Below are 22,446 nucleotides of genomic sequence, written 5' to 3'. Positions count from 1 at the left end.
TCATGAAAGATATACGGATGAATGGTTTCATGAAAGCCTTTTAAGTTGGCGGTTTCAAATGGATCAGATAAAGTGTATTTTCTAGTTTTGATGATTATGCCTCAAGGGGTGAAATTTAAACACAGCCTGAAACTGCAAAAATAACTCATGATGGTATAAAACTGAAAAAACAGTGTCTCGAGAAACTTGAGCTCACAAAAAAGGTAAAAATGGCAAAGACAGTGATGGACGAAACAGAAAACAAACTCAACTTTGATGGTTTTGAGACATGAATGTAACAGACACATAAAAGCAAGCTTTATTAGGGAGCAGCACAAAAAGGACCTTTTACAGTGCTTGGGCTCATTTACTAAAAAAAAGCAAAGAAGCAATGGAAATGAGAATGAAGGTAAACAAGTTTGTAAATATGAACCTAGCTCTTATAGCGCACAAATATTCAATTAAAACTCAAACCAGTTTAAATTTAAAAGAACAATAAAATAAAAATTACGTTTATGTCATGCAAATCCCTGACCATCAAAAAAACAATCATACTTTTCTATTTATATTAAACATAAGAAAAATGCATTTCTAACAATATCAGGTGATGTAGAGACAGACAATATTTAAATATGTGCTTTCACTTCTCAATCCCTATCTCCACATTGCCACTCTCTCCGGACCTTATTTAAGGGCAGAAGATGGCCAAGTTACAAGTATCAGGTGACAGTGGGCTAGGACATCAGCTGCAGCAGAAAAGGGGTGGAACGTACTTCAAAGCAATCTCTTGATGCTGGCCCCAACGCAGATGGTGGCCCAAACTAAGATGATGACTTCCACAGACCAACAAGAAAGGTTGCTCAGTACTAAATGGTAACAAGCATAGAAGACGGTTTCTTTACTATTCCAGTCCCCATTTTCAAAACAAGCTCAACTGAGGTGAACTAGTCATGATACTAGTGAAGATGCTTCCACCACAGTAGTAGTGCCTAACTGAACCAATCGGCAGAAGGAACAAAAAATAAGAGAAACAAATAAACCAATCAGTAGAAGGAAAAAATAATCTAATTTGACCAATCACCAGAAGGAACAAAATTAAAGGATCTGATTTAACCAATAAGCAAAAAGAACAAAATTGAAATATGTACTGGACATCTAAGTATGGTCCTTCTGCACAACTCTTCAAATGAACGCAGGCAGCTTATAGATATACAATATGCAGCCCTGCTTTTTGTAACAAGGAGAAGAAAGTGCATATCTATTCCACTTGTGAGATAGTGAACGTATACAGTTACATGCATCATTGGTGTCTAGTTCCTATGTGCCTTCGCTGTACTAGTAGCAACAGACAGGTTATGGCCTTGGGCGTGATAATTCCTACAGGATTTAGCAGTATCAAATTACTGGTTTAAATTAAGGCTTGGGCAGTGTTAATTTATTACCATTGAAAATGGAGATGTAGTTATAATGATTACCAATATAAAAAGCATATGTGCATTAAGAGGTCCTAAATATGGGAAGGGAGTAGGTTCCATGATGCCTGTCTCAAATTCACAGGTGGAGATGATCAAGGGGACCATCTCCACCTGTGAATTTGAAACTGGCATCAGGGACCCAACCATGGGCATCAGGCACATTACTATGCCACAACCTTAAGCTGACCATTAACTAGGTGAATGTTTCTCATTCAAATTTTTGGTACGTCAACCGTATTTTATGAATATTCTGCAAACCTTGACTGGAACCGGCTCTCGGCAACCAGAGTTAGACACCAAGATAGCACAGAAATCATTAGATTTCTCCCTCATGTTCCCATACTCAATGTAGCAAACCTATACATTGCACGCGATCCCCGTTGTACGGTAGGGCAGGTTTTAAGTCTAAAATTAGACACCCCCATCCGATAAAGAATTGGTTTTGATTGCTTTAGTGGACTCGGGCCTGTGCAGGGTGGTCCTACCTCTCTTATGGTGTAACATTTCTTCTACTGAGTTTTCTTCTCTTACTGTTAATTGTAAATCTCAGCTGTTTTGTGGTGGTACATTTAAAAGGATATGCAACATTCAACATTTACTTATCAGCATCTTCCAATCATGGATGGAGTAACGTTTAATACAAATTAAACTTTATTCTTTCAAACACTGTGACAGGAAAAGTGGTAATTGATTGGTATAGTGAGCCTCCTGCCTAGTTCCGCAGCAACTCTAATGGTCAAGACGGCACATTCATTCAATCTTTTTTTAACAAAGGACCCCACGTTACTCGAGATGCTTCCATAACAGTTATCATTAGATGCTTGTTCTTACACCTGACCTTTAAGTAGGAATTTTGCAGTAGCTACAAAATGTGAAGTTTCGTAACAGGTACATGATTTTGGCAAAATGAACACATCAATCAAATTGTAAAAAAAGCCTAGAGCGAGAAAAAAGAACAATGCAAAATAAACTTAGTTGGGTTGACCATGGCCAAGAAAGAGGTGAGTTCATGTTTTGAGGAACACAGGAAGAACTGCTTTAATAGAGGAGCTGCTTGATGCAGACAGGCAGGGTGATGCAGCGCAAACTGCAGGGTACATAGTAGGAGCACTTTTAGTACCCTTGGCAGGCATAAGCAGACAAATAGTACCACCAAGAAGCTTCTTCACTTTCTTTCTCCATCCGAGGGACTCTTTGTAAGAAAATAAATATATATATATATATTTATATTTGAGTGAAGACTATATTTGGATTCTCCTTATCTTTCATCACAGATTGTGAAAATCATCTTTTAAAGAACTTCAGTTCTTATATGTGAACTCCTTTCCTTCCTGTAGTAGACAACATCAACAGTACAGTCTGCTCATACTGAACCCTGAAACAGTGAGAAACAAATTCAGTATGCAAGGATTGTACCATTCACTGTACATCCAGGGAGGGAGACAGATGTCTCAGTGTTACAGCCAGACAGAAAGAGTCACATGTGTGATACACACTATACATCCGGAGAGCGGACACCAGTCACACGTGTGACACACTAAATCCATAGAAAGAGATACAGCCGCTCGTCTGATAAACTGAACATACCCAGAGAGTGGGAAAAAACAACCACACGTGATGCACAGTAAATCCCGCAAGGGGGACCGACAACCACACGTGTGATGGAGTGCACACCTGGAGAAAGAGAGAGCGTTATATAGAAGAGAGGTTAACAGCCACATTTGTGATACACTGTACAGTATTGTACATCTTGATACAGTCACATACGCTGTATACTGTTCATCGAGAGTTTGATAGCGCCTACTGCCTTTTGTGATAAATAGTACAGCTTATTTGCAGAGATACTCAACACTTCCTGCTTAATCTGCATACAACCTTAGTCTTAAATTGGTAGCTCTCATAAATGGTTTTAGTTAATGAAAATACTTTTACATTGAACCTAAGTTTTGTTACAAACAAAATATATCATCAAAAATATATGGTTAAATAGATAAGAAATAATACCAGTTCCATATTTCAGTTTATGAGCACTGATGTGAAGCCAGCTGGAAACACATACCATAGTATTTGCGAAAATCACATGGCATTTTAAATTGAACCACTTTCAGGACATTTTTGCTCACTGTCTAAAGCATGACAATGTGAAAACAATCTTGGCAATGGCAGGTCATGGAGATCAGCTTAGAAAAGATGTCTGATATAAATTGGGTGTGCCGGTTAAAATGGTGGACACAGTGCACTTTAGAACACACCCACACTTTCATTTGGTGCAATAAAAATGTCTCAGTTCAAAACAATTCAATTGGTGGATGAAGGTCATTGGCACCTAACTGAGTACAGAATGGCTCTAAATTGCTACGAGAGACTTAGCCATATACTGACCCCATCACATTGCAAAGTATCCTTTAATTCAAAAAAACTGTTTAAGACTCTAACGCTGAGTGGCTCTCATCCAAAAGCACCACAGTGATAATGTGACAGCATGTTTTTACAACTATTGACTTACCCACCACTGGCAGAAAGGTAGAAGAAATAGGGTGTTAAAATAGTTAGCGCCTTTCCCACATCCTCTGTTGGACCACAAAAGGTTTTAGTGTGTACCCTTTGCAATGTGCATAAAATATCATATTTAAAATATACAGAATATGTTGTATATAAGAAGTTAATTTTGCTGAGGAAAAGTTGAGAAAATTGCTTCATGCTTCAGCCTTTAATTTTTTAAAAATTGTGTGTGTGTATTGTTATAATTAAAATAAGCAAAGATTCACATACTCTACTTAGAAAATATTCTGAAAATATGGCCTGATTACGTTGCTGAGCAAAGAGGTGCTCTTGTATCTTTGTTTTAAAATATTCTCTGGGTGCCAGCATTAAGGGCTGTCAAAAGCTTTGCGTGTTATCAATATGGCAGGTTGTCAAAAAAAATACACCAATGGTTAGGAAAGCGACTGACTGAAGAACTGCACCCAAATTGAGCGCTGGCTGCTGCTGCTTTATTTTGGTAAATGGTCTGCTGAGGGTCTGTAAAGACGTTTGCTTTGTCTTTTTCTGCTTTTTATAAAAATGCGTTGCACCCTCTATAATTGCCCGGATGTTCTTCTGCACGCAAAATGCTGAATCTGATCGACCAATGTATTTCTGGCAAGAAGAGACTTTGAGGGCAGGAGTCCAGGAGTCCAGTGAGGTGCCATTGGGGAGACCTCTCTCCTTCTCTACACTCTCACCTCAGAAGCCTTTGATGTAGCAGTAGGCCTCCAGGGAGGCAAACAGGATGTAGAGAAGCCACAGGGTCACAAAGAGCAAAGTTGTGGCGAGCCGGCAGCCCCTGGGTCCGCCGAGCTCCCCACCATATCGCGGTCTCCTCCTATACAGCAGGACACTGATGCAAACGAATGCAAATATGGTGAAAAGAGTGACTGAGAAGGCTAGCGTCCCTGCAGATACACGGAACTCTTCACCCTTATAGGCCCAGTAGATTGCAGCCACTGACCAGGCCAGTCCGATGCCCAGGAACACGTTCACTGCATTGCTTCCCGTGACATTGCCAATTGACGCATCTGCATACACATCCTGAGTGGCAGCAACTTTGCTGGCAAATGTATCTTTGGGGAGAAAAAAAGATGTCATGAATTAGATATACTGAAGAGTTGAACCTCTGCTGAGTAGTTTTATAAATAAAGACAACCTAGCATAAGATGGGCTAAAAAGACGTGGGAGATTCGGAAACAAAGTCCTGGTCCTCTGTATAGTACTCCCATCTAACATATAAATCAAAAAAGTATACACAATACAATTTACCTCAAGTCATTTTTAACAGCACTTTTTTTCTTTTTGCATACCAATCCTACATCAGTTCTCACACTGACCGGCTATTATTTATCATCAAAAGATCTCCGGCAAAGAGCCCCGGTGTGGGGCCCGTCAGGCATTGCAGTGCATAGCCCAATGATGAAGCATGTCACCGAATGGTGAGTGAGGGCTCTTGTTCCAAAAATTTGGATTTTCAGGAACCTTTGAATTATAGGAATTCGTTTTTTCTAGTGGAAATGCAACCTTATTGCCTAGGTCTCGTCTGCCCTAATGGTGCATGAGACACAGGACAAGAGATAACTTCTGTTGTTGATTAAACTACATTTGCGTGTGTTGTTCTTGATAAGGATCTTATTTTGACTTTGAGGTACAAATTCTTGACAATGCACAACTAGGTATAAATACCCTATTAAACAAGAACTGATATTGTCGCAATTGTCAGGAATCTCTCTGTACATAATTCAAATAACATTTGATATGACTGTTTTCCGGAGAGCTAATGTAATTTATGCAACCCTGGAGTTTCCAAAGTAGGCACTATAGGGCCAAAAATCATACCCCATTTTAAGGTTAACCACTTAGCGTTTACATTAGTCCCAATTAAATTTATCATATGTGCATATCCTGAAAACCCATCTTGCACTTACGTAAGACACCACAAACCTAAGTTATGTCACTGCCCTAGACTTAAACATGCCCCATCATTATTTAACATAACATTTATCACATTATACAAAGTTTCCAGATAATTCATTAGAATTACTCTGTTTTTACTGCTTGTCGGTCAGCAATTCCGTTACTCAACACATTATCTATTTGCCTAGGTGCAGTCTGTTGTCGAAGTGTAAAACCTCAACAATGTAAATATGTGGGAGTAAATAAATAAATAGAAACAAAAAAGGGACCAACGTTTTTATATGTTCTGAAAATGATATGGCCGCCGCTGATCTAATCCTCTTAATTTCAGCTTCAACCCATATCCTCAGTTCTGTTCCCAGCCTGCAACCCTTGAGGCTATCTCCAGGACATAGATATCAGCCGCGTGGCCAGCAATAGTGCTGGATCTATCAGTCTACACTCTTCCAAGGATCCCTTGAGTCTTTGCATAACCTTCACTGAACAGGTTGCAAGGGGGTATGGATTTTCCTACCAAACAGATGGTAGAGTTCTGAAAAGAATGAGTGTGCTTAATGAAGACAGAATGATATTTGTTGGCTGTCAGGATTACATTTACATCCAGACTTCGGATGTGTTCCTACCATAGGAAACATAAAATAGAGCATCAGGTAAAAAGTAAACGCTTCCCTTTTATATTTTATGTCTTGGTGCAGATTTTTCTTAACATCACCTCTCATTGGCAAATTACTCGAAGTCAGTCCTGCAAAATGTTCCTTACGTCAACATGTGCTAGTTAGTTTTGCAGACAATAGACTAGATTTATGAACATTTAAGTATACTCGTGTTTTCTTCAGTTACATGAATATCTTTGATATTTAAGACTTATAAATATAAGGAGTAGAAACAAGTATGAAACAGACTGTATAAAAATGCCTGTTTTTTTAACTGAACCAAAAGGCAGAATAAAGGACGTCGATAATGGCATCACCTGGAAGCATTGGAAAAGGCACATAGAAACGTTATCAGAGCAATAGTGGCAATGAAAATATTTCTGGAATATGCAAATAATTTTAATTAGGAGCATACTCTAATCTAGCGGAAGTCTGATCAAATTTGTCTTTCATTTAGTCAACTGCTCTCAAGCTATTTATTGTGGGCTAGTTGTTTTTTTTTCATCTAAACTTTGGGTTGCAACTTATATATTTTTTTCTGCACTCACCAGGAGGCAAACATTTTCGAACCTTAAAGTGGCCTGCAAGCCGCTCATTCCTCACTAGCTGCAATGGCACCATAACCTTTGGATTTTCTTGTTTTCTTTTGTACTAATTCAGGTCACAAACATTTCCATGTCAAGTTGATTTTCTCTGTGTTCTCCTCACCACTCTCTGCGAGGTGGACTTGGTTAGACTGACAACAGTTTATTCATTCTGCAGATTCCATGCAGCGGGGAGCATCCATCCACCACTACCGCACACTTTGGTCAGATGCAAGGAGGATTTCTGTTTGTTGGCTGCCTGCCTATGTCTTCTTTGTGCTATAAAATTCAGTCATCTCCAATCATATTTCTCCAATAAATGCAAGACCACTAGGAAAATGTCCCCCTGGGACAACCGGCACTTGTCCTTCTAGAAGCAAACTAAGAGGCAGCATCAGTGCTTAATTTATAAATAAAAAGGTGCCGGTGCCCAAAGCCCTATTTTTCAACATGCGTCTGCTGCAATTAAATGTGCGAGCACGGAATACTGAGGCAGCGTAATCCTGAAGCCATCTTGGGCCTCTTCAATCCATTTACAGACCCTCCCTGCCCCTTCAGCTCACTCCTGCAGTTTTCTGCTTTCTTCCTTTGTGACGCTTTTTCATTTTTTTCTTCCTCCCTCTTTCCCATATGTATCTTTTGCTTGCAGTAAATGCTTGAGGCAGAAGAATAAGCACCCTCAAAAATAAGTGCTGGTGCTCAGATCCGGAAACAACAAGCACAAATTAAGCTCTGGGCAGCATAGCAAACACCTTTACTGAGATTATCAATTGATTTGAACACTTTCTTGTTGCCTTCACATTTTGAATGCTTTACACCTCCTTCTCGGGTGGCATGCACAAGTCAGCCTATGTTTGTGAGAGTAGACCCAGACATGACCGCATTGGGCTACAAATAACATCATTTTTCCTGTAGTAGGTAAAACCTTTGGACCTGACTGAGACCTTGGCGGATGAGTTACTTGGTCACAATGGTGACGAATATCCCTTCTGCCGAAATATAAATCCCATAGAATATAATGGGATTTATATTTCGACGGATGGGATATCGTCACCGGTGTGATGGAGTAACTCGTCCATCAAGATCTCAATCATTTTTTTTTTTTACGAAGAACTCTTTTAAGGGTTCCAATGCAATGTGTTGGACTCTTACGTAGGACCCGGCGGTCCTGCTCCTGGCCTGGGTTTGGATCAATCACCAGAGGGTTTGTAAAAAAATATATATATAAGAAGGGCACTCAGTTCCAATCCAACTGATAATGAGCCTCTCTGCCATAAAGCAAGCAATGCAGGTATTTGTCCTGATTCATAGCTGTCATCAGAATTCAAAAAGAATGACATAGATTAGCATCTCAGATTTTTCAATGATATCACAAAAATGTAATTGAGGATGAGGGTCTTTTTATGTTTTTTAATTTTGTAGTTTAAAAAGGAGGAACTCATATACATTGTCTCAGACCTTCCCGTTCATGCTGCTCCTTACTGTAGACTTTTTTTTAATGTTACCCACCCCTTCCTTCCCCAGAATAACTTGATTAGAGAACAACTATTTTGTGTTTTTGATGGCAAACCACAGTGGTTTCAAAGCCAATGAAGAAATTCTTAAAGGAAACAAATACTATTTTTTCCACTCTTTATTATGGGTGTGCCATTTCGAACATGGGGGTCCCCACATGTACTAAAAAAAAACAATCAGTACATAAGGGACATTTGCTATGTTATTTTGAAGGTGGACCTCCGCTTTTAAGCCAGGCTTTGGAAATCACAGACGCAAGTTTTGCTAGACAAGTGAGTGAGTTGTATGTCACTTGACTCATGAACAGCCGTGGATTCCGCGGTGCTGAGTTACCGTCAGTGTATGACTTCATCTACCTCCTGCCCTAGCAGGTTTGGTAGAATTCATAGAAATATATCATTTACCTTGTTCTTTGGCTTCTAGAGATGAGACGCTTCATATCACTCATTCCTTCATTTAAGTGTAATAGATATATTTATTTGCTTGATTCACAATCGGTAGATGCACAGTAAAGTATTCAAACCCTTTTTGGTGGTATTTCTGACTGCAGTATCATGGCCTAGCACCAACCTTAATGTTAGGTTTAATTTGGCTAGACCTGGCTCTAGCGGATTTTAAAGTTCTATACACAGAAATTAACACCCAACTTTCAATAGTTAGATGAGCTGGATAACCAGGTGGGACTGCTGCTAAAAAATCATAATATAGGTGCAATATTTTTTCTTCCTATTTTGTGAATTCCTACAGTAGAAAAGGTTACAAAAATATACAACTCTTTTTCTGCAAAATTACTTTTAGAACCTTAAGAAGTAAGATGTACAGAACATCTGCCGTACCAAGTAAAGTGTTTGGCTAAATTCAGAGCAAAAGCTATAGATCTCTCAAAACAGCAAGAACAGACACTCAGCTCTCACCTGGCACTGAAGTACCAAATGCAACAAAGACGACAGCAGTCACAGAATCCTTCAGCCCTATCGTGCAGCCGAAGTGGGACGCAAGGTCTCCTATGATGGCGGTGAGGATGCCAATGATAATGATGGAAACGACGAAGCAAGCCCAGCCATTCCAGTATTCTGTAGGCGGGACGCAGGCAAACAGCACCTTCCAGAAGACTGTTAAGAAGTGCATGACGTAGTCAAAACAAGATGGCAGCCGCTCTTCCCCTGATTCATCCTCGTCCTCATCTCCTGGTGCAAGAAGAAAGTAGTAGGGGACAACAATAGTCAGGGACTGTCACCAAACTTCAGGCTAGTGTGCTTACAGAGGTCAAGTACAACATCACACGTTATGGGAAATATATTCAGGTTAATTCTGCCTGTGTACTTATTTAATTGTTTTAACATGTTAAACACCAGAATCAATGGATTACATATGAGATACATAAGGAAGCTTTACATGAAGTTACTGGGTGTGACAACCAATGATTTGGGGTTAATATGTAATTAGTAAACATTGTTAAGTAGCTATTATTCGTTATAAAAGTTTAATTTCCATAACGATGACAAATGTTGCTCCTTTTAAATAATTTTTAACATAAGGACAATTAGTTGTATCACTGCTGCAGTAATATTCTACCCTTTTCTCAATTCCTGGTGACAAAATTCTCAACTCAACAATTTCAAAATGAGTTGAATCCTTTTGTCTTCCATTACTCATCTCCTGTCTTAAGTCATACGTTTTTCATTTTGTATTTGTGTGCAGGGCCTAACAAGGCCTTCACAGAGTCAGACATTCTCACAGTCCAAACATCGAACTAGTTTCTAAATCAAAGACATCACAAACTAAGTCTTGTGAAGTCTTCAAGGCGTCACCTAATTTGTGCTTCACAATTCACTTTCAGCATGCGTTGTTGTGCAAGACAGCTCTACCCCATGTTATTGTCACATAAAGTACTGTCTTATTATTACCAGCATTACACCTAATCTTGGAGGTGTTTGCATAGAATGATAGAAAACTCAGTGTAACAAATACAATTCCATTTCAGAATAAGATGAAGGACGCATGACCATGCAAGTGATCAATGAGCATCTGCATCACCAAGCTAATGTTCCTTCTCATGTACAATTCTCACTTTTGCAATGCCCCCTTACTACACGATCTCTGTATACACGAGAGATTCTGTAACTGGCTGGATATGCTATAATAGCTGTCTTTTTTCATATTAGTTGGTTTTCTGACCTTGATGATACTTGAAGGTTGTGGCCTAACAGTTCCATCTCTGCTGCATACGGACAATCTGAATGTTGCAAATCATGCAAGAGCTTCCTGGCTTGACTTCTATAGGATATGGTTGAGTGATAGGCTGGGCCACGCCTGAATGATGCTCAGAGGTCCATCTCACTGTCTGAACTCCTATGTGCATGACCCTGAGTTTTCTGTTTCATGGGTCATTGCTTGGAACATATGTGGGCAGTGAAGTACCTGTTGGGTCATCAAAGTTCTCTGTGCGCATGTAGCCCCTTGTCTGATGACCACTGGAAGCACAGTGGTGCTGCAAGGGAGAGGAGAGTTCTTGTGTGAGCCACAACAACATTATATCAGCAATGGAGGAACGTCTATCCAGGGATTCCACCTTGCCTTGTAGAAGAGGTTGTCATAAGTTTAGGGTCACAGTGTGAACATTATTACTAAAGGAAGCACCGGTTGTTTTCTTACCTTCTGTGTCCTTCCTTTTTTTTCACTTGGCTTTGCACTTAACTGCTGCGTACTTGATGCCATATAATTTGTAGTTTGGCAGTGTTACTGATCATCGACCCACTGTTGCTCGAGAGTCCACGATGTCTTTACAGTATGAGCTAGTTTGCATTGCTTCTGTTTTGTGTCTGCTAATTCCCCTCATACCACAATCTGTTTAAGCTTGATTGCATCTTGCTGAAGCCAGGCAGACTGCCTTCTACAGATACCCACTCTATAACAGACAGCATGTCATTAAACTGCTGGACTGTTAAACACAAACCCCTGGTTACCATACAACCAGCTACCTTTGCTAGTTGTGCACCCACTGCAGATAGGGTACAATGTGCATTCACCCAGTAGAGCTTACTGAGGTTCCAGCCTCCATCTTGGATGACCTTCTGCTTGTAATCACCATAAAATGTATTGTCATGGAAAATCTGAAAGGTAAAATAAGCAACATATATGCAGTGGTTTGCATATATTGAAAGGGGGTTTGCATACAAGGAGAGGTAAAACTTAAGCATATCCAGAATAAGCAGTAACTAATTGTCCTGTAAAACTTTTAACATTGACCTGATTCAATCATACTGAAAAGAACATGAAATGAACTCCACTGCACCTGGAAACTAGACCCTTATAGGGAAAGAATGACATCTACATATGATTCACAGGTCTCCCTGACAAATTTGAGATGATCACCAGCAAAGTGACAACGGTTGAGAAACCAAGAAGGCTGTTTATGGAACCAATAAGCCCTTCGGTGTGTAACCTTCTTCCAATAGTACAAGGCTGGCACATGAACATTAGACACAGAGGCAAACCCATGTGGAAAATAATGTAAATAATCACTTGCCCAGACATAGGAGATTTGGATAACACCTGAGTAAGGGTCAGGTTCAATTATTGAATAGTGGTAGTTGAATGGAAATTGAAACTTTATGAAAGCTATTAGAAAGAACGTCACTAGTGAGTCTTAAGGACAGCTCTTTGTGATTTTTTTATTTAATATTTATTTCTACAGGGCATGTAACTTCCTTTATTGTATGACATTTTAAATCTCCATGCTTTTACTATATTTATCTTAGACTATATGTAATCTCTTTAACAATGTAACCCCTAAATTATAACTCATAATCAATAATCTGGCCTCATCTAAAGCACCCTGTTACCTGCTGGGTCTAGCCTGTACTATAAACAACTAGTGATAAATGAATTAAAAAATAAATATGTTTTTAAAGCTTATTAGCCCTGTAAAGATCCAAATGCTCAAATGTTTTGCTCTCACCTGTCATGTCCATAGGTAACATTAGAACATTGAACACATCTCCACACTCACCTGCGCTGACAGTGATGGCTTCCAGAAACTGATCCCTCCAGGAATGTGTCCCCACAACCAGAGCCAGGTTTGTCTTCTTAATCAGTTTATCAACTGTGCTCTGTTAACAAACCACAAATGTGAAGTGAGTAGGAAGAAGGATAAAAATATGAAAGGTTCTGACAAGTCTGGAAGTGAAAGACAGGTGTGTCCAGGTAAAAAGTCACATAGCTGTGAGCTTGGGTTTTCAGCACTGCTCACAGCGAGTACTTCATCACATACAAATCACTCAATGTAGAGGTATTGTCAGATAAAGGCAATCACCTAGGTTTTACTTCACATGTGCATTCTTGTCTGCATCAGTCCACTTTCTGATGGAAATTTAGAACACTAAATGCTAATATCAGTTTGGCACTAGGCAAATCAACAAATAAATGAACCAATGAAAGTGTGTCAGTTCAAACTGATGGTCACTAGCTAGCCTCCCAGCATCTTTTCATCTAGAAACTAATATCAGGAAGGTGCATACATTCTGAACATCTTCCTCTTCTGGCATTTCTAAAAATCTGAATGTGCCCAGTCTCTCGAATCTGGCGACTCTCCTTGTTGCACTGGTGCTACACCATCACTTTTGTTAACCATTCACTCTTCTCTCAAAGTGCACAGGGGTTGAATTATTATAGTATGAGAGCTGTACAAAAACAAATAAATGGAAAACATTCCCTTGCCAGTTAATTATTAATAAATATCATCAATCAATTGGTATTTGTAGAGCACGGTTTATCACCCAGAAGGGTGTCCGGGTGCTGGGGGGAGGGGTGCTGTTTGGTGCTGGCCATCTTTCGTTGTCAAAAAGCTGTGTCTTGGCCCAAGGGTGGCTGGCATCCAGGTGTTGTCCCAGGGGGATGCTTTGTCCAAGGATGATTACTTCTGTCTTGTCTGTATTCAGTTTTAGGCAGTTGGATCTCACCTACACTGCCACGTAGGTCATGGCGTTACTAAAAATTGGTTTTGAGGGTGGCGTGGTCTTCGGAAAGTGTGAGGATGAGTTGATGTTGAGTCCATGGCTGCATACTATGTCTGCATATGGTGTCATGGAGTTGTAGGTATAGGGAGGCAGGCGGACTCTTTGGGTGGGACCTGTGAGGAAGCGAGGATCTATTTGAGGGCATTGCTCTGAATCGCTATGTGTGGAGTCTGGTGATGAGGGTGTGGTGGGAGATGGTGTTGAAAGCTGCTGAGAGGTCGATGAGGTTAAGGGCTGCTTGCTATCCAGAGGAGGGCTCTGATGTCGTCGGTAGCGGTCTCAGTGCTATGGTTGGTGTGGAAACCTGCTTGGGAGGTGTTCAGCAGGTTATATTCTTATAAGTGTTTGGCAAGCTTTTGGTTGATCGGTGTTTCTAGCACTTTGGCAGGGAAGGGTAGCAGCAAGATTTTTGACCTCGCTTGGGTCAGCAGACAGCTTTTTCAGGAGTGGTTTTACTTCTGCATGTTTTCATGCGTTGGGAATTGTGGCTGTCGTGATGGAGGTATTGAGGATGGGGGAAAGGGCACTGCTGGTCACACTCTGTCCTAAGTTGAAGATTTAGTGAGGGCAGAGGTTGTTGGGTGATCCGGAGTGGGGGGCGCTCAAGAGTGCAGCTGTTTCCTGAGTTGTTAGCGTCTTCCAGTCAGTGTTCAGGTGGCTGTGGGTTGCATCTGTCGGGGTTAGAAAGTGGTTTAAGCTGGTAATTTGGGGGGGAGAAGTTGCTGTAGATGTCGGCTATCTGGTCATGGAAGTCTTATGCCAAAGAGTTGCAGAGGGCATGGGAGGGTTGGATTGTGTTCTCCGTGGCAGTAGGGCAGAAGAACTCTTTCACTGTTCTGAAAAGCTCCTTGGTGCGGTTGGTGCTCTTCTCGATTCGGTTGGTCAGAGTGACCTTTTTGCTTCCCTTAGTTGGTGGTGATAACTGTTGGGGGTTGCTTTGAAGGTGGCACGGTCTGATGGGTTCTTGCTAACGCACCATCATCTTTCTAGACGTTTGCATTCTCTTTTTGCTGGGCAGAGTTAGGGTGTGAACCAACCGGCGGGCTTGCTGGATCTTATGGTGTTGATGTTTCTTGTGGGGGTGATTTAGTTGACGCATTTGTAGAACCAGTCAGAGAAGTGGCAGGTGTCTTGTTTGATGCTGACCATAGGGTTGGGTCTGTTGGTATTAGGAGTGGCTTTCCATCGGGCATCCGTGTTTTTCCCCAGCTGTGGTGCTGGGGGGTGGCTTGGGTGGAGAGTTCAGGTGTGCTCTTTAGGGTGAAGTGTACAATGTGGTAGTCAGTCCATGTTACTTCCGTCATATGAGAGAATGTGATCCTGTCACTGGTGGTAAAAATTACGTCCAGGTTGTGGCCAGTATTGTGCGTGGGGCAGGTGACCAGTTGCTTGAGTCCGATGTTGTTGAGGATCTCAAGGAGGTTGGTGGAGTTGCAGTCATTTGGGTAGTCAAGATGGAAATTGAGGTCCCCCAGGAAGACGTAGTGTTTGGAGTCAGTGGCCAGGGGAGTGATGAAATCAGCAATCGTAGTGCAGAAGGCAGGGCATGGGTCTGGGGAGTCTGTAAGCGAGGGTTCCTCTGATGGTGGTTTTGATTTGGAAGTTAAAGTGTTCTATGATGGGTGATGTGTCATCCACAGTGATGGCGCACCCTCCATGTTTTCTTGTGGGGGTCTCTGTTTATAAGTTTGTAGCCCTGCGGTGTTGAGCAGGTGATGTCCGGTGCTGATGCGGGGGAGAGCCACGTTTCCCTGATCAGGTCTAGTTGGCGCGTGGCTATGGTGTCCCAGACTTCCGTAGCATGTTTGCAGAGGGATCTTATGTTGAGGAGAAGGCAGTAGAGTATTTTTTTTGCAATGGCTCGGTGGTGTGATTCTGGTGGATCCAGTGATGAAGGTGAAATAGCATTGGTGGCAGGTGAAGGGTCCTACCGTGGTCTGAGGAGTTGCGCTGCAGCAGTTGTCCCAATTCCTGGGATTCAGGTCCCTCAGTTCAGTGGCTAAATATCTGAGGATGGTAGGAGAACCAGGGTTCCTGGTGCTGGGCGGGATCCAGGTGTGGACGGGTGCAGATGGGCTTGCTTTTGGTGCACCAATTGCGCGCCCACTGCGTGGCCGCATTGCAGCCTTCGCTAAGTAGCTCATCTGGTGGGAAGGGTGCCGGGATGGTGGTGGGCGGCTGGCTGCAGGCAGGACAAAAAGAGCGGGAAGGTAGCAGGAGCGACTCAGGGGAATAGTGGCAAGAACAGACAGGAAAGCACAGAACAGCAAATACCAAGATGCTCTAAGAGGAAAATACAAGGAAGCACATTAAAAGATGCAAAGCAGAGCAGACAGAGACAGAAAGAAAAAGTGAATTGGGCACGGGTGAGCCAAAGGAACTGGGAGACATGGAGGAAAAGAACTGGGTGTGCAAGGAGCGAGAACGACAGACTGAGAGGCAAAAGAAAGGCAGTGACCAGGGGTGGACAAAGGAGTTTGCAGGGAGTGCTCTCAGCAAACAGGGGTGCTGAGGAGCAGAGCTAGTCTCTGGAGGCAGGGAGAGCAACCAGGATGGCACGGGGAGAGCAGGACTGAGGATCTTCTCAATGTGGTCGTGCTGCGGCCTCCATTAAGTGGGTCCTGGGGTGGGAGGGGTGCTGGGTGGTGGTGGTTTGCAGGCAGTAGGTGGGGGGAAAAAAGAGCGGGAATGTAGTGGGAGTGACACGGGTAAGAGCTGTGAGAAAAGACAGAAGAGCAAATACCAGGAAGCACTAAGAGGAAAATACAAGGAAGCACTTAAAAAATATGCAGAGCAGAGAGAGACAGAGAGAGCAGAATGGGCATGGGTGTGAGCAACAGGAACATGGAGACGGCAGCAAAAGGGTAACACAGAGGCGAAGCAGAGCTGGGCTCTGGAGGCAGGTAGAGCAACCAGGATGGCAAGGCGGGGGAAGGCCCCAGGATCTTCTCAATGGATTTGCGCTGCGGCCTCCATTAAGTAGGCCCTGGGGTGGGAGGGGCGCTGGGTGGTGGTGGGCGGCTAGCTGCAAGCAGGAAAAGAAGACCGGGAAGGTAGCGGGAGCGATGCAAGGGGAGAGTGGTGAGAACAGACAGAAAAGCACAGACGAGCAATTACCAAGAAGCACTAAGAGGAAAATACAAGGAAGCGCTTAAAAAGATGCAAAGCAGAGCAGACAGAGATAGAGAGAAAGAGTAGAATAGACATGGGGTGAGACAAAGGGACAGGAAGACAGTAGCAAAGGGGCACACAGAGGAAAAGAGCTGGGTGGGGAAGGAGAGAGAACGACAGACCGGAGGCAAAAGCAAGGCAGTGACCATGGGCGGAGGAAGGATCTTGCAGGAAGTGATCTCAGCAAGCAGGGGTGCTGAGGAGCAGAGCTGGGCTCTGGAGGCAGGGAGAGCAACCAGGAGAGCACGGGTGGAGCGGGCCAGAGGACTTTTATTTAATGTACACAAATTCCTTATCACTGTTTCAGTTGCCCTCATATGAAAATTCCCCAGAACCGCTTTATAGAAATAATTTGTAGGAACCCACTATGGAGCAGCAGTGCTGCTGTTACCAGTCGCTGGTAGCACCAGGGTCCTCATTGCAAATATTTATCGAATCTGCAGAACTCTGATAGCCGGGGACTAAAACTTAACAGCTGCAAAAATTAGAGCCTCACCCCTGCAAAATGGGGAATAACATACCACCGTACCCTGGAATTGTTTGGGCATTATTCCCCTCTGTATATCTTAGCAGATTTGAACTGCTAGATATTTACCCAGACAGAACTTGTGGGTGTGTGACGTTAGCTGCAAAGTTTGGAATTCCAATAAGTGCAGTAAAAAGAGTTTCCACCTTGAGAGTCCCCAAAATATCTTGTGTCACCCATGAAGAGGGTCATGATCACATTAAGTTGTGTATTGGTAACTCTACCTCGGATTTTGGTAAATAGGAAGGCCATCTGGGATGGTTAAGAGTGTTAAAAGTCAGTGCTACTCCCTTGTCCACTCAGGAGATACAGGGATATCTCAAGTGACTCCTGATAGTGCTATCTTAGTGTTCCCAAAAATGCAGAGAAATCTGGTTCCCAAGTACACATACCACCATCCACTACGATACATCGATAAGTAGAATTCTATATGTTCCATAAAGAAGGTGGGTATTCAGTGGAGGTGCCTTCCACCTTCAAGCCACATCTCTTAATGGTTACATTTGTGCTTGACTTCAACCACACGGTTCTTCTGACAAGGCTGAAAGACGTGAGAATCAACAGTCTGAACCTACAGTGGTTGCATGCATACAATTCAGAGCAAACACAGATGGTAAACTTTCCTCCATTTTTAGCACGTTGTGTGAGGGCGGCATTAAGGGTTCCACAGGGATTGATCTTGTCAGTCCATAGCAAAGAAAACAATTGTATAAGAACGTTGACTATTGGAATGTGATGTTTTCGCTATAGGAAAGGCAGAATTTTCTTGAATAACTTCAGAAGTCTGGATTTTAAATATATATGCCTGCACCCCTAATCAACAGCTGCTGACTGTTCAAGTAGAGGTTATCCTCTACATGCAGTTGATGTTCAAAATCTCTAAGAAAGAAACCCTCTGCACTGACGGAAGGCACTCAGGCCTGAGACCCGCAAATTCCATGGTCCGGGGGAGGAAGTCCATCATTTTTAAGTTGAATCCGTTGAAACCAGACATCCTCATCACTAAACATGACCTGTCGAGCTGGGATCCTCTAGATGGGTCATCTTCTGTGGGCCTGGTCCCATCTGGCATGGAGTCTGTTTCAAACCTGGGTGTATATGAACTGGAAATCCAGACTTCTGAGACTGCAAGAGTTTGTTTGTACCAACATAAGTTACTCTAGAAAGTTCTGTCTTTCCTATAGGGAAAACATCACATTCCAATAGTCAATGTTTTTAAACAATTTTTTCTTTGCTATAAAAACGAAATCTACTTTGAGTCCCTACAGAAAATCTTGTATCAACCACAAAATACTCAGACGGCAGTCACAAGGCTAATCTATTGTCTCTCAAGGCACGACCACATCAGGCCAATCACAAGAATGTGCATTAGTGGTCAGTAAAGCAAGGAGTGCTCTTCACCGCAGTGGTCATAGCACACAAGGCGGTGTATAATGGCCACTCAGACTTTCTCACCAATCAACTAAAACAATATGTCCCTGGAAATTTACCCACTCCTCACATATGTTTTTCCCGCCACAATGGTCCCTGCGGTAGTAATCTGCCAAGGCAGCGCTGCAGGGGATTACGAGTCCCCCTACCGCCAGCCTTTTCTGGTGGTTTGAACCGCCAGGAAAAGGCTGGCGGTACGGGGAGACGCGGGGCCCCTGCACTGCCCATGCCGCTGGCATGGGCAGTGCAGGGGCCCTCTGACAGGGCCCCGTGCAGCTATCCACTGTCTGCATAGCACCCGTCGCACGGCCGCAACACCGCCTGCTCCATTTGGAGCTGGCTCCTGTGTTGCTGCCGAGATCCCCGCTGGGCTGGCGGACGGAAACTAGGTTTCCGCCCGCAGGCCCAGCGGGGATCTCCAAATTGCCGTGGCGGGGTTTGGCTGCATTGGCGGCCGCCCGGCGGTCCGATCTCCGCCCGCCAAGGTTGTAATGAGGGCCTATGACTTTTGGCCATCATGCCTTCGTGACTGCTGCTTTCAGATTCTGGAACATGCTTCTCTCAACGCTATGTGCTTGAACTAATCTTCCCATTCAACTGTATCTTTAAGATCGTCTTTTACTCAAGAATGACTGATTCTCTCCTTCATATTATATTCTCTGATCCTCTTTCATATGCATACTTATCTGCTCTCTATGTGGTGAACTCCCTTGATCCCATTTTTGCTGTACATGCACTGATCATCTCTCTAGTTAGACTGTTGGGTTTTTAGCCTAGACCCCAGAATGTCTGGAGCCACTTGCTCAATAAATGCAGCTAACATGGCATATATAACAACCTGCCTTCAAGTGTATGCGCTGCTCAGCCACAAAATGTGGACAACCATATCTTTTACACCTTGCAATCTGCTGCACTCGCTGTGGACAACTGATAGTGCGAATGGACAGCACAATACATTTCCATATCTGTTTCTCTTAAAAACAGAAAATATAAAGGCATAAAAAGAAATAAAAGGCTCTCGTTAGTACCAGCTTCAGGGGTCAAAAACAGTACTTTTTAAATCTGCTTTTCTTACTTTGTTTTTCCAAGTATAAAATCATATGCACCCAGAACTTGTTTTGGTATTAGGCCAGGGTTTTAAGTACAGAAACCAGAGTCAGAAAATAACATAAAGGTGACAGTATGTATCTACTCACTGCAGTCTTTGCTCAAAAGATGCTGAACCTAACAGACAGAAGTGCTTTTAGGGGCATGACGGAGTTTGGACGTAGGGCTTAGCCAGAACCTGAGCCCAGTCATTAAGGAGGCAACCGTGCAGGCAATCAATTCTTGGCTATTTGCTTCACGGGTTGACTGCAGGACCTGGTTGGAAGCCAGGCCTGGTGCCTAATTGCCACTGCAAATGCCCAACTCTCACACCAGCTGTGTGCAAATGATGTTATTAACAGGGACTAACTAGCAAAAAATGCCTTACCCCCAACTGCCAGTGTGAGTAATCCATCCCCGCCTGCCTATGACCTTTGGGCAAACCTTAATTTCAAGAAACTCACCCTTGACTCACCCTTGACGACTTCCCAAATGTTAAATGATCTCACTAGTGACATTACATATTACCTTATCTTTAACATTTGGAATGACACAACTATAAGTATGTGTCATAATGGAAAGATGACACGAGAAGCCTTTATTATTATACACATTGTGAGGTAAATGCTTTCAATTTGGTATGCAGACAAGAGCTCAAATGGCATGTGCCCAAGCTTTGATTTTTGCAGCTAGCCCTAACCAGAGAACTTTATGGGTTTCTTGGTTTTATTTCGTAATCATAAGCACACTTTCACTGTGGTTTCTTAAGTAAATATCAGAGGATATTTTAAAAACATTTATGAATATGCCATTGCCAAATATAAACTTCACTGCAACTATGTTTTTTCAGTAAGCCTCTGTTTGTCGTTGATGAAATACTACATCCAACTGCTGTAAAAGCAAACCCCCCCAGGGGCACCCCGCTCAACCACGCATCTCTTGTTGCTGTTCGGTCATGCACAACAGGGGATTTCCACAGGCAACCAAACTATCATGTGGCCGACCAGCAGCTGCACATGCAATTTTTACAAATTAAACTTAATTCCGGTAAATCAACTTTCATGCACGTCTGACAACTTGGGCCAAAGTTATTAACAAATCAACTTTATTTTGACCCCCTTTTTAACTCGGTTTGTTAGGTCCCTATGGCAGCTGGGATCCCTGCACTGGACTTCACCTGACATATAAACAGAAAGCTAGACATGGAAATTACTGATGGTTTTCATGTAAATGTTGTCAGAAGATACCAAGTTAGTAGTAAATGAACATTTTGCTCTCATCCCCTTTTTTAAAAATGCCACCCTTAAAGGATTTGTATCAAACTCAAAATATAAGCCCTATCTTATGCATGCTGAATATCTGTTAAATTCTATGCAGATCTATGAAATGACACTGAAGATTCAGCAAAATAATTATTTTTCACCCATTTCTTTACTTTGTCCTTGCTTATCAGCTCTTATTGAAACTTGCACTAAAGGCAGCAGGCATAACTTGCTAACTATCTTCAAAATGTTACGCAGATTCATTAAACAGGTCTAAAGTTAGAAGCAACTCTTCTTCACCCCGCCATCACTGTACCCCCTTGAAAGATGTATATGAAACCCAAAATATCAAGGGCTATCTAATGGTGGTACAAGGCTCACAAGTGTTTGTGCAGATCTGTGAAACTGTGCCAAGGCTGTCAGTAAATAAATTAATTTTGTTGTCTTCCTTGTTCCATGGATTTCAAACCTGAGATTCCTAGATTGGGCTTTACTTGCTACCAGTCTGTCAAATTTCATGCAGAATCATTAAATACACCAGCGTTAATAGTCCATGAAAATGTTTTTGCCTCTCCCCTTCTTGTTGGATGTGAATGAAACTTGCTGTACCGACAGATTGAAGGTGCTAAATGCCAGACCAATTTAATGTGAAACTGGCAAATGATTCTACATTTATCAGCACAGGAACATTTTTGACTCCTCCTTTTAGATGTGATTCATATATCCCAACAGAACTAGCAAATGTAAAATCCGAAAGTAAACTAAACATGCTAAGCATCTACCGAAATATTATGCAAATTCATGAAATGCTGGTAAATTCATAGGCATATCAGAAACAAATGTTCAACAGTGAAGATGTCTCTAATTCTTTAGCCTTCAAAGTGCACCACTTTTGTAATGCTGGTTCCTCAAAAGCTACTGAATGGATTTATACCAAGCCAAGGCACTCCTCAGAGTAAAGTTTTAGTTCCATGCCAAGTCTGATACATTTTCATTCAGCATTTATTTCTGTACTGGAAAGCAAATATTTCATATGGGAGTAATAATGGCAAAGAGTGTGTTTGTGATCCCCCTCTCTGTTTTCTCTCCCCTAGATTGAGTTGCACAAAACTTGCCATGCCAAACCTAAACTGGATGGACTTTTGTTTGGAAAGATTTGTACAGATCCGTTCAATGGGGTAATAAGCTATCAGCAAAAAAGATAAATAGCTTGGAAAATGGAAAGTCTAGCCTAACCTTAACTATAGAGTTGATTTCAGTCCTTATTCAGAACTCCAAAGGCAGGGCCCTGACGAAGATA

General features: G+C 42.3%; 1 protein-coding gene across 5 annotated transcripts in view; it reads right to left on the bottom strand.

Annotated features, from left to right (window-relative positions):
- Window positions 1–275: 275 nt before the first annotated feature.
- SLC8A3 (solute carrier family 8 member A3) overlaps window positions 276–22,446 on the bottom strand; it is a 451,466-nt gene continuing 429,295 nt past the window's right edge. For all 5 annotated transcript variants that reach the window (XM_069208808.1, XM_069208807.1, XM_069208805.1 and 2 more), the window contains 3 exons: window positions 12,665–12,764; window positions 9,567–9,839; window positions 276–5,056 (listed from right to left, as the gene is read on the bottom strand). In XM_069208808.1, coding sequence (XP_069064909.1) covers window positions 4,680–5,056; window positions 9,567–9,839; window positions 12,665–12,764 — 750 coding nt within the window. In that variant the 3' untranslated portion in view covers window positions 276–4,679. The remainder of the gene's footprint in view (window positions 5,057–9,566; window positions 9,840–12,664; window positions 12,765–22,446) is intronic.

The sequence above is a fragment of the Pleurodeles waltl genome, chromosome 9 (genome assembly GCF_031143425.1).
Source record: "Pleurodeles waltl isolate 20211129_DDA chromosome 9, aPleWal1.hap1.20221129, whole genome shotgun sequence".
In the NCBI taxonomy this organism is placed as follows: Eukaryota; Metazoa; Chordata; class Amphibia; order Caudata; family Salamandridae; genus Pleurodeles; species Pleurodeles waltl.
Note: the sequence above shows the minus strand (reverse complement) of the source record. Positions and strands in the feature narration are given on the sequence as shown.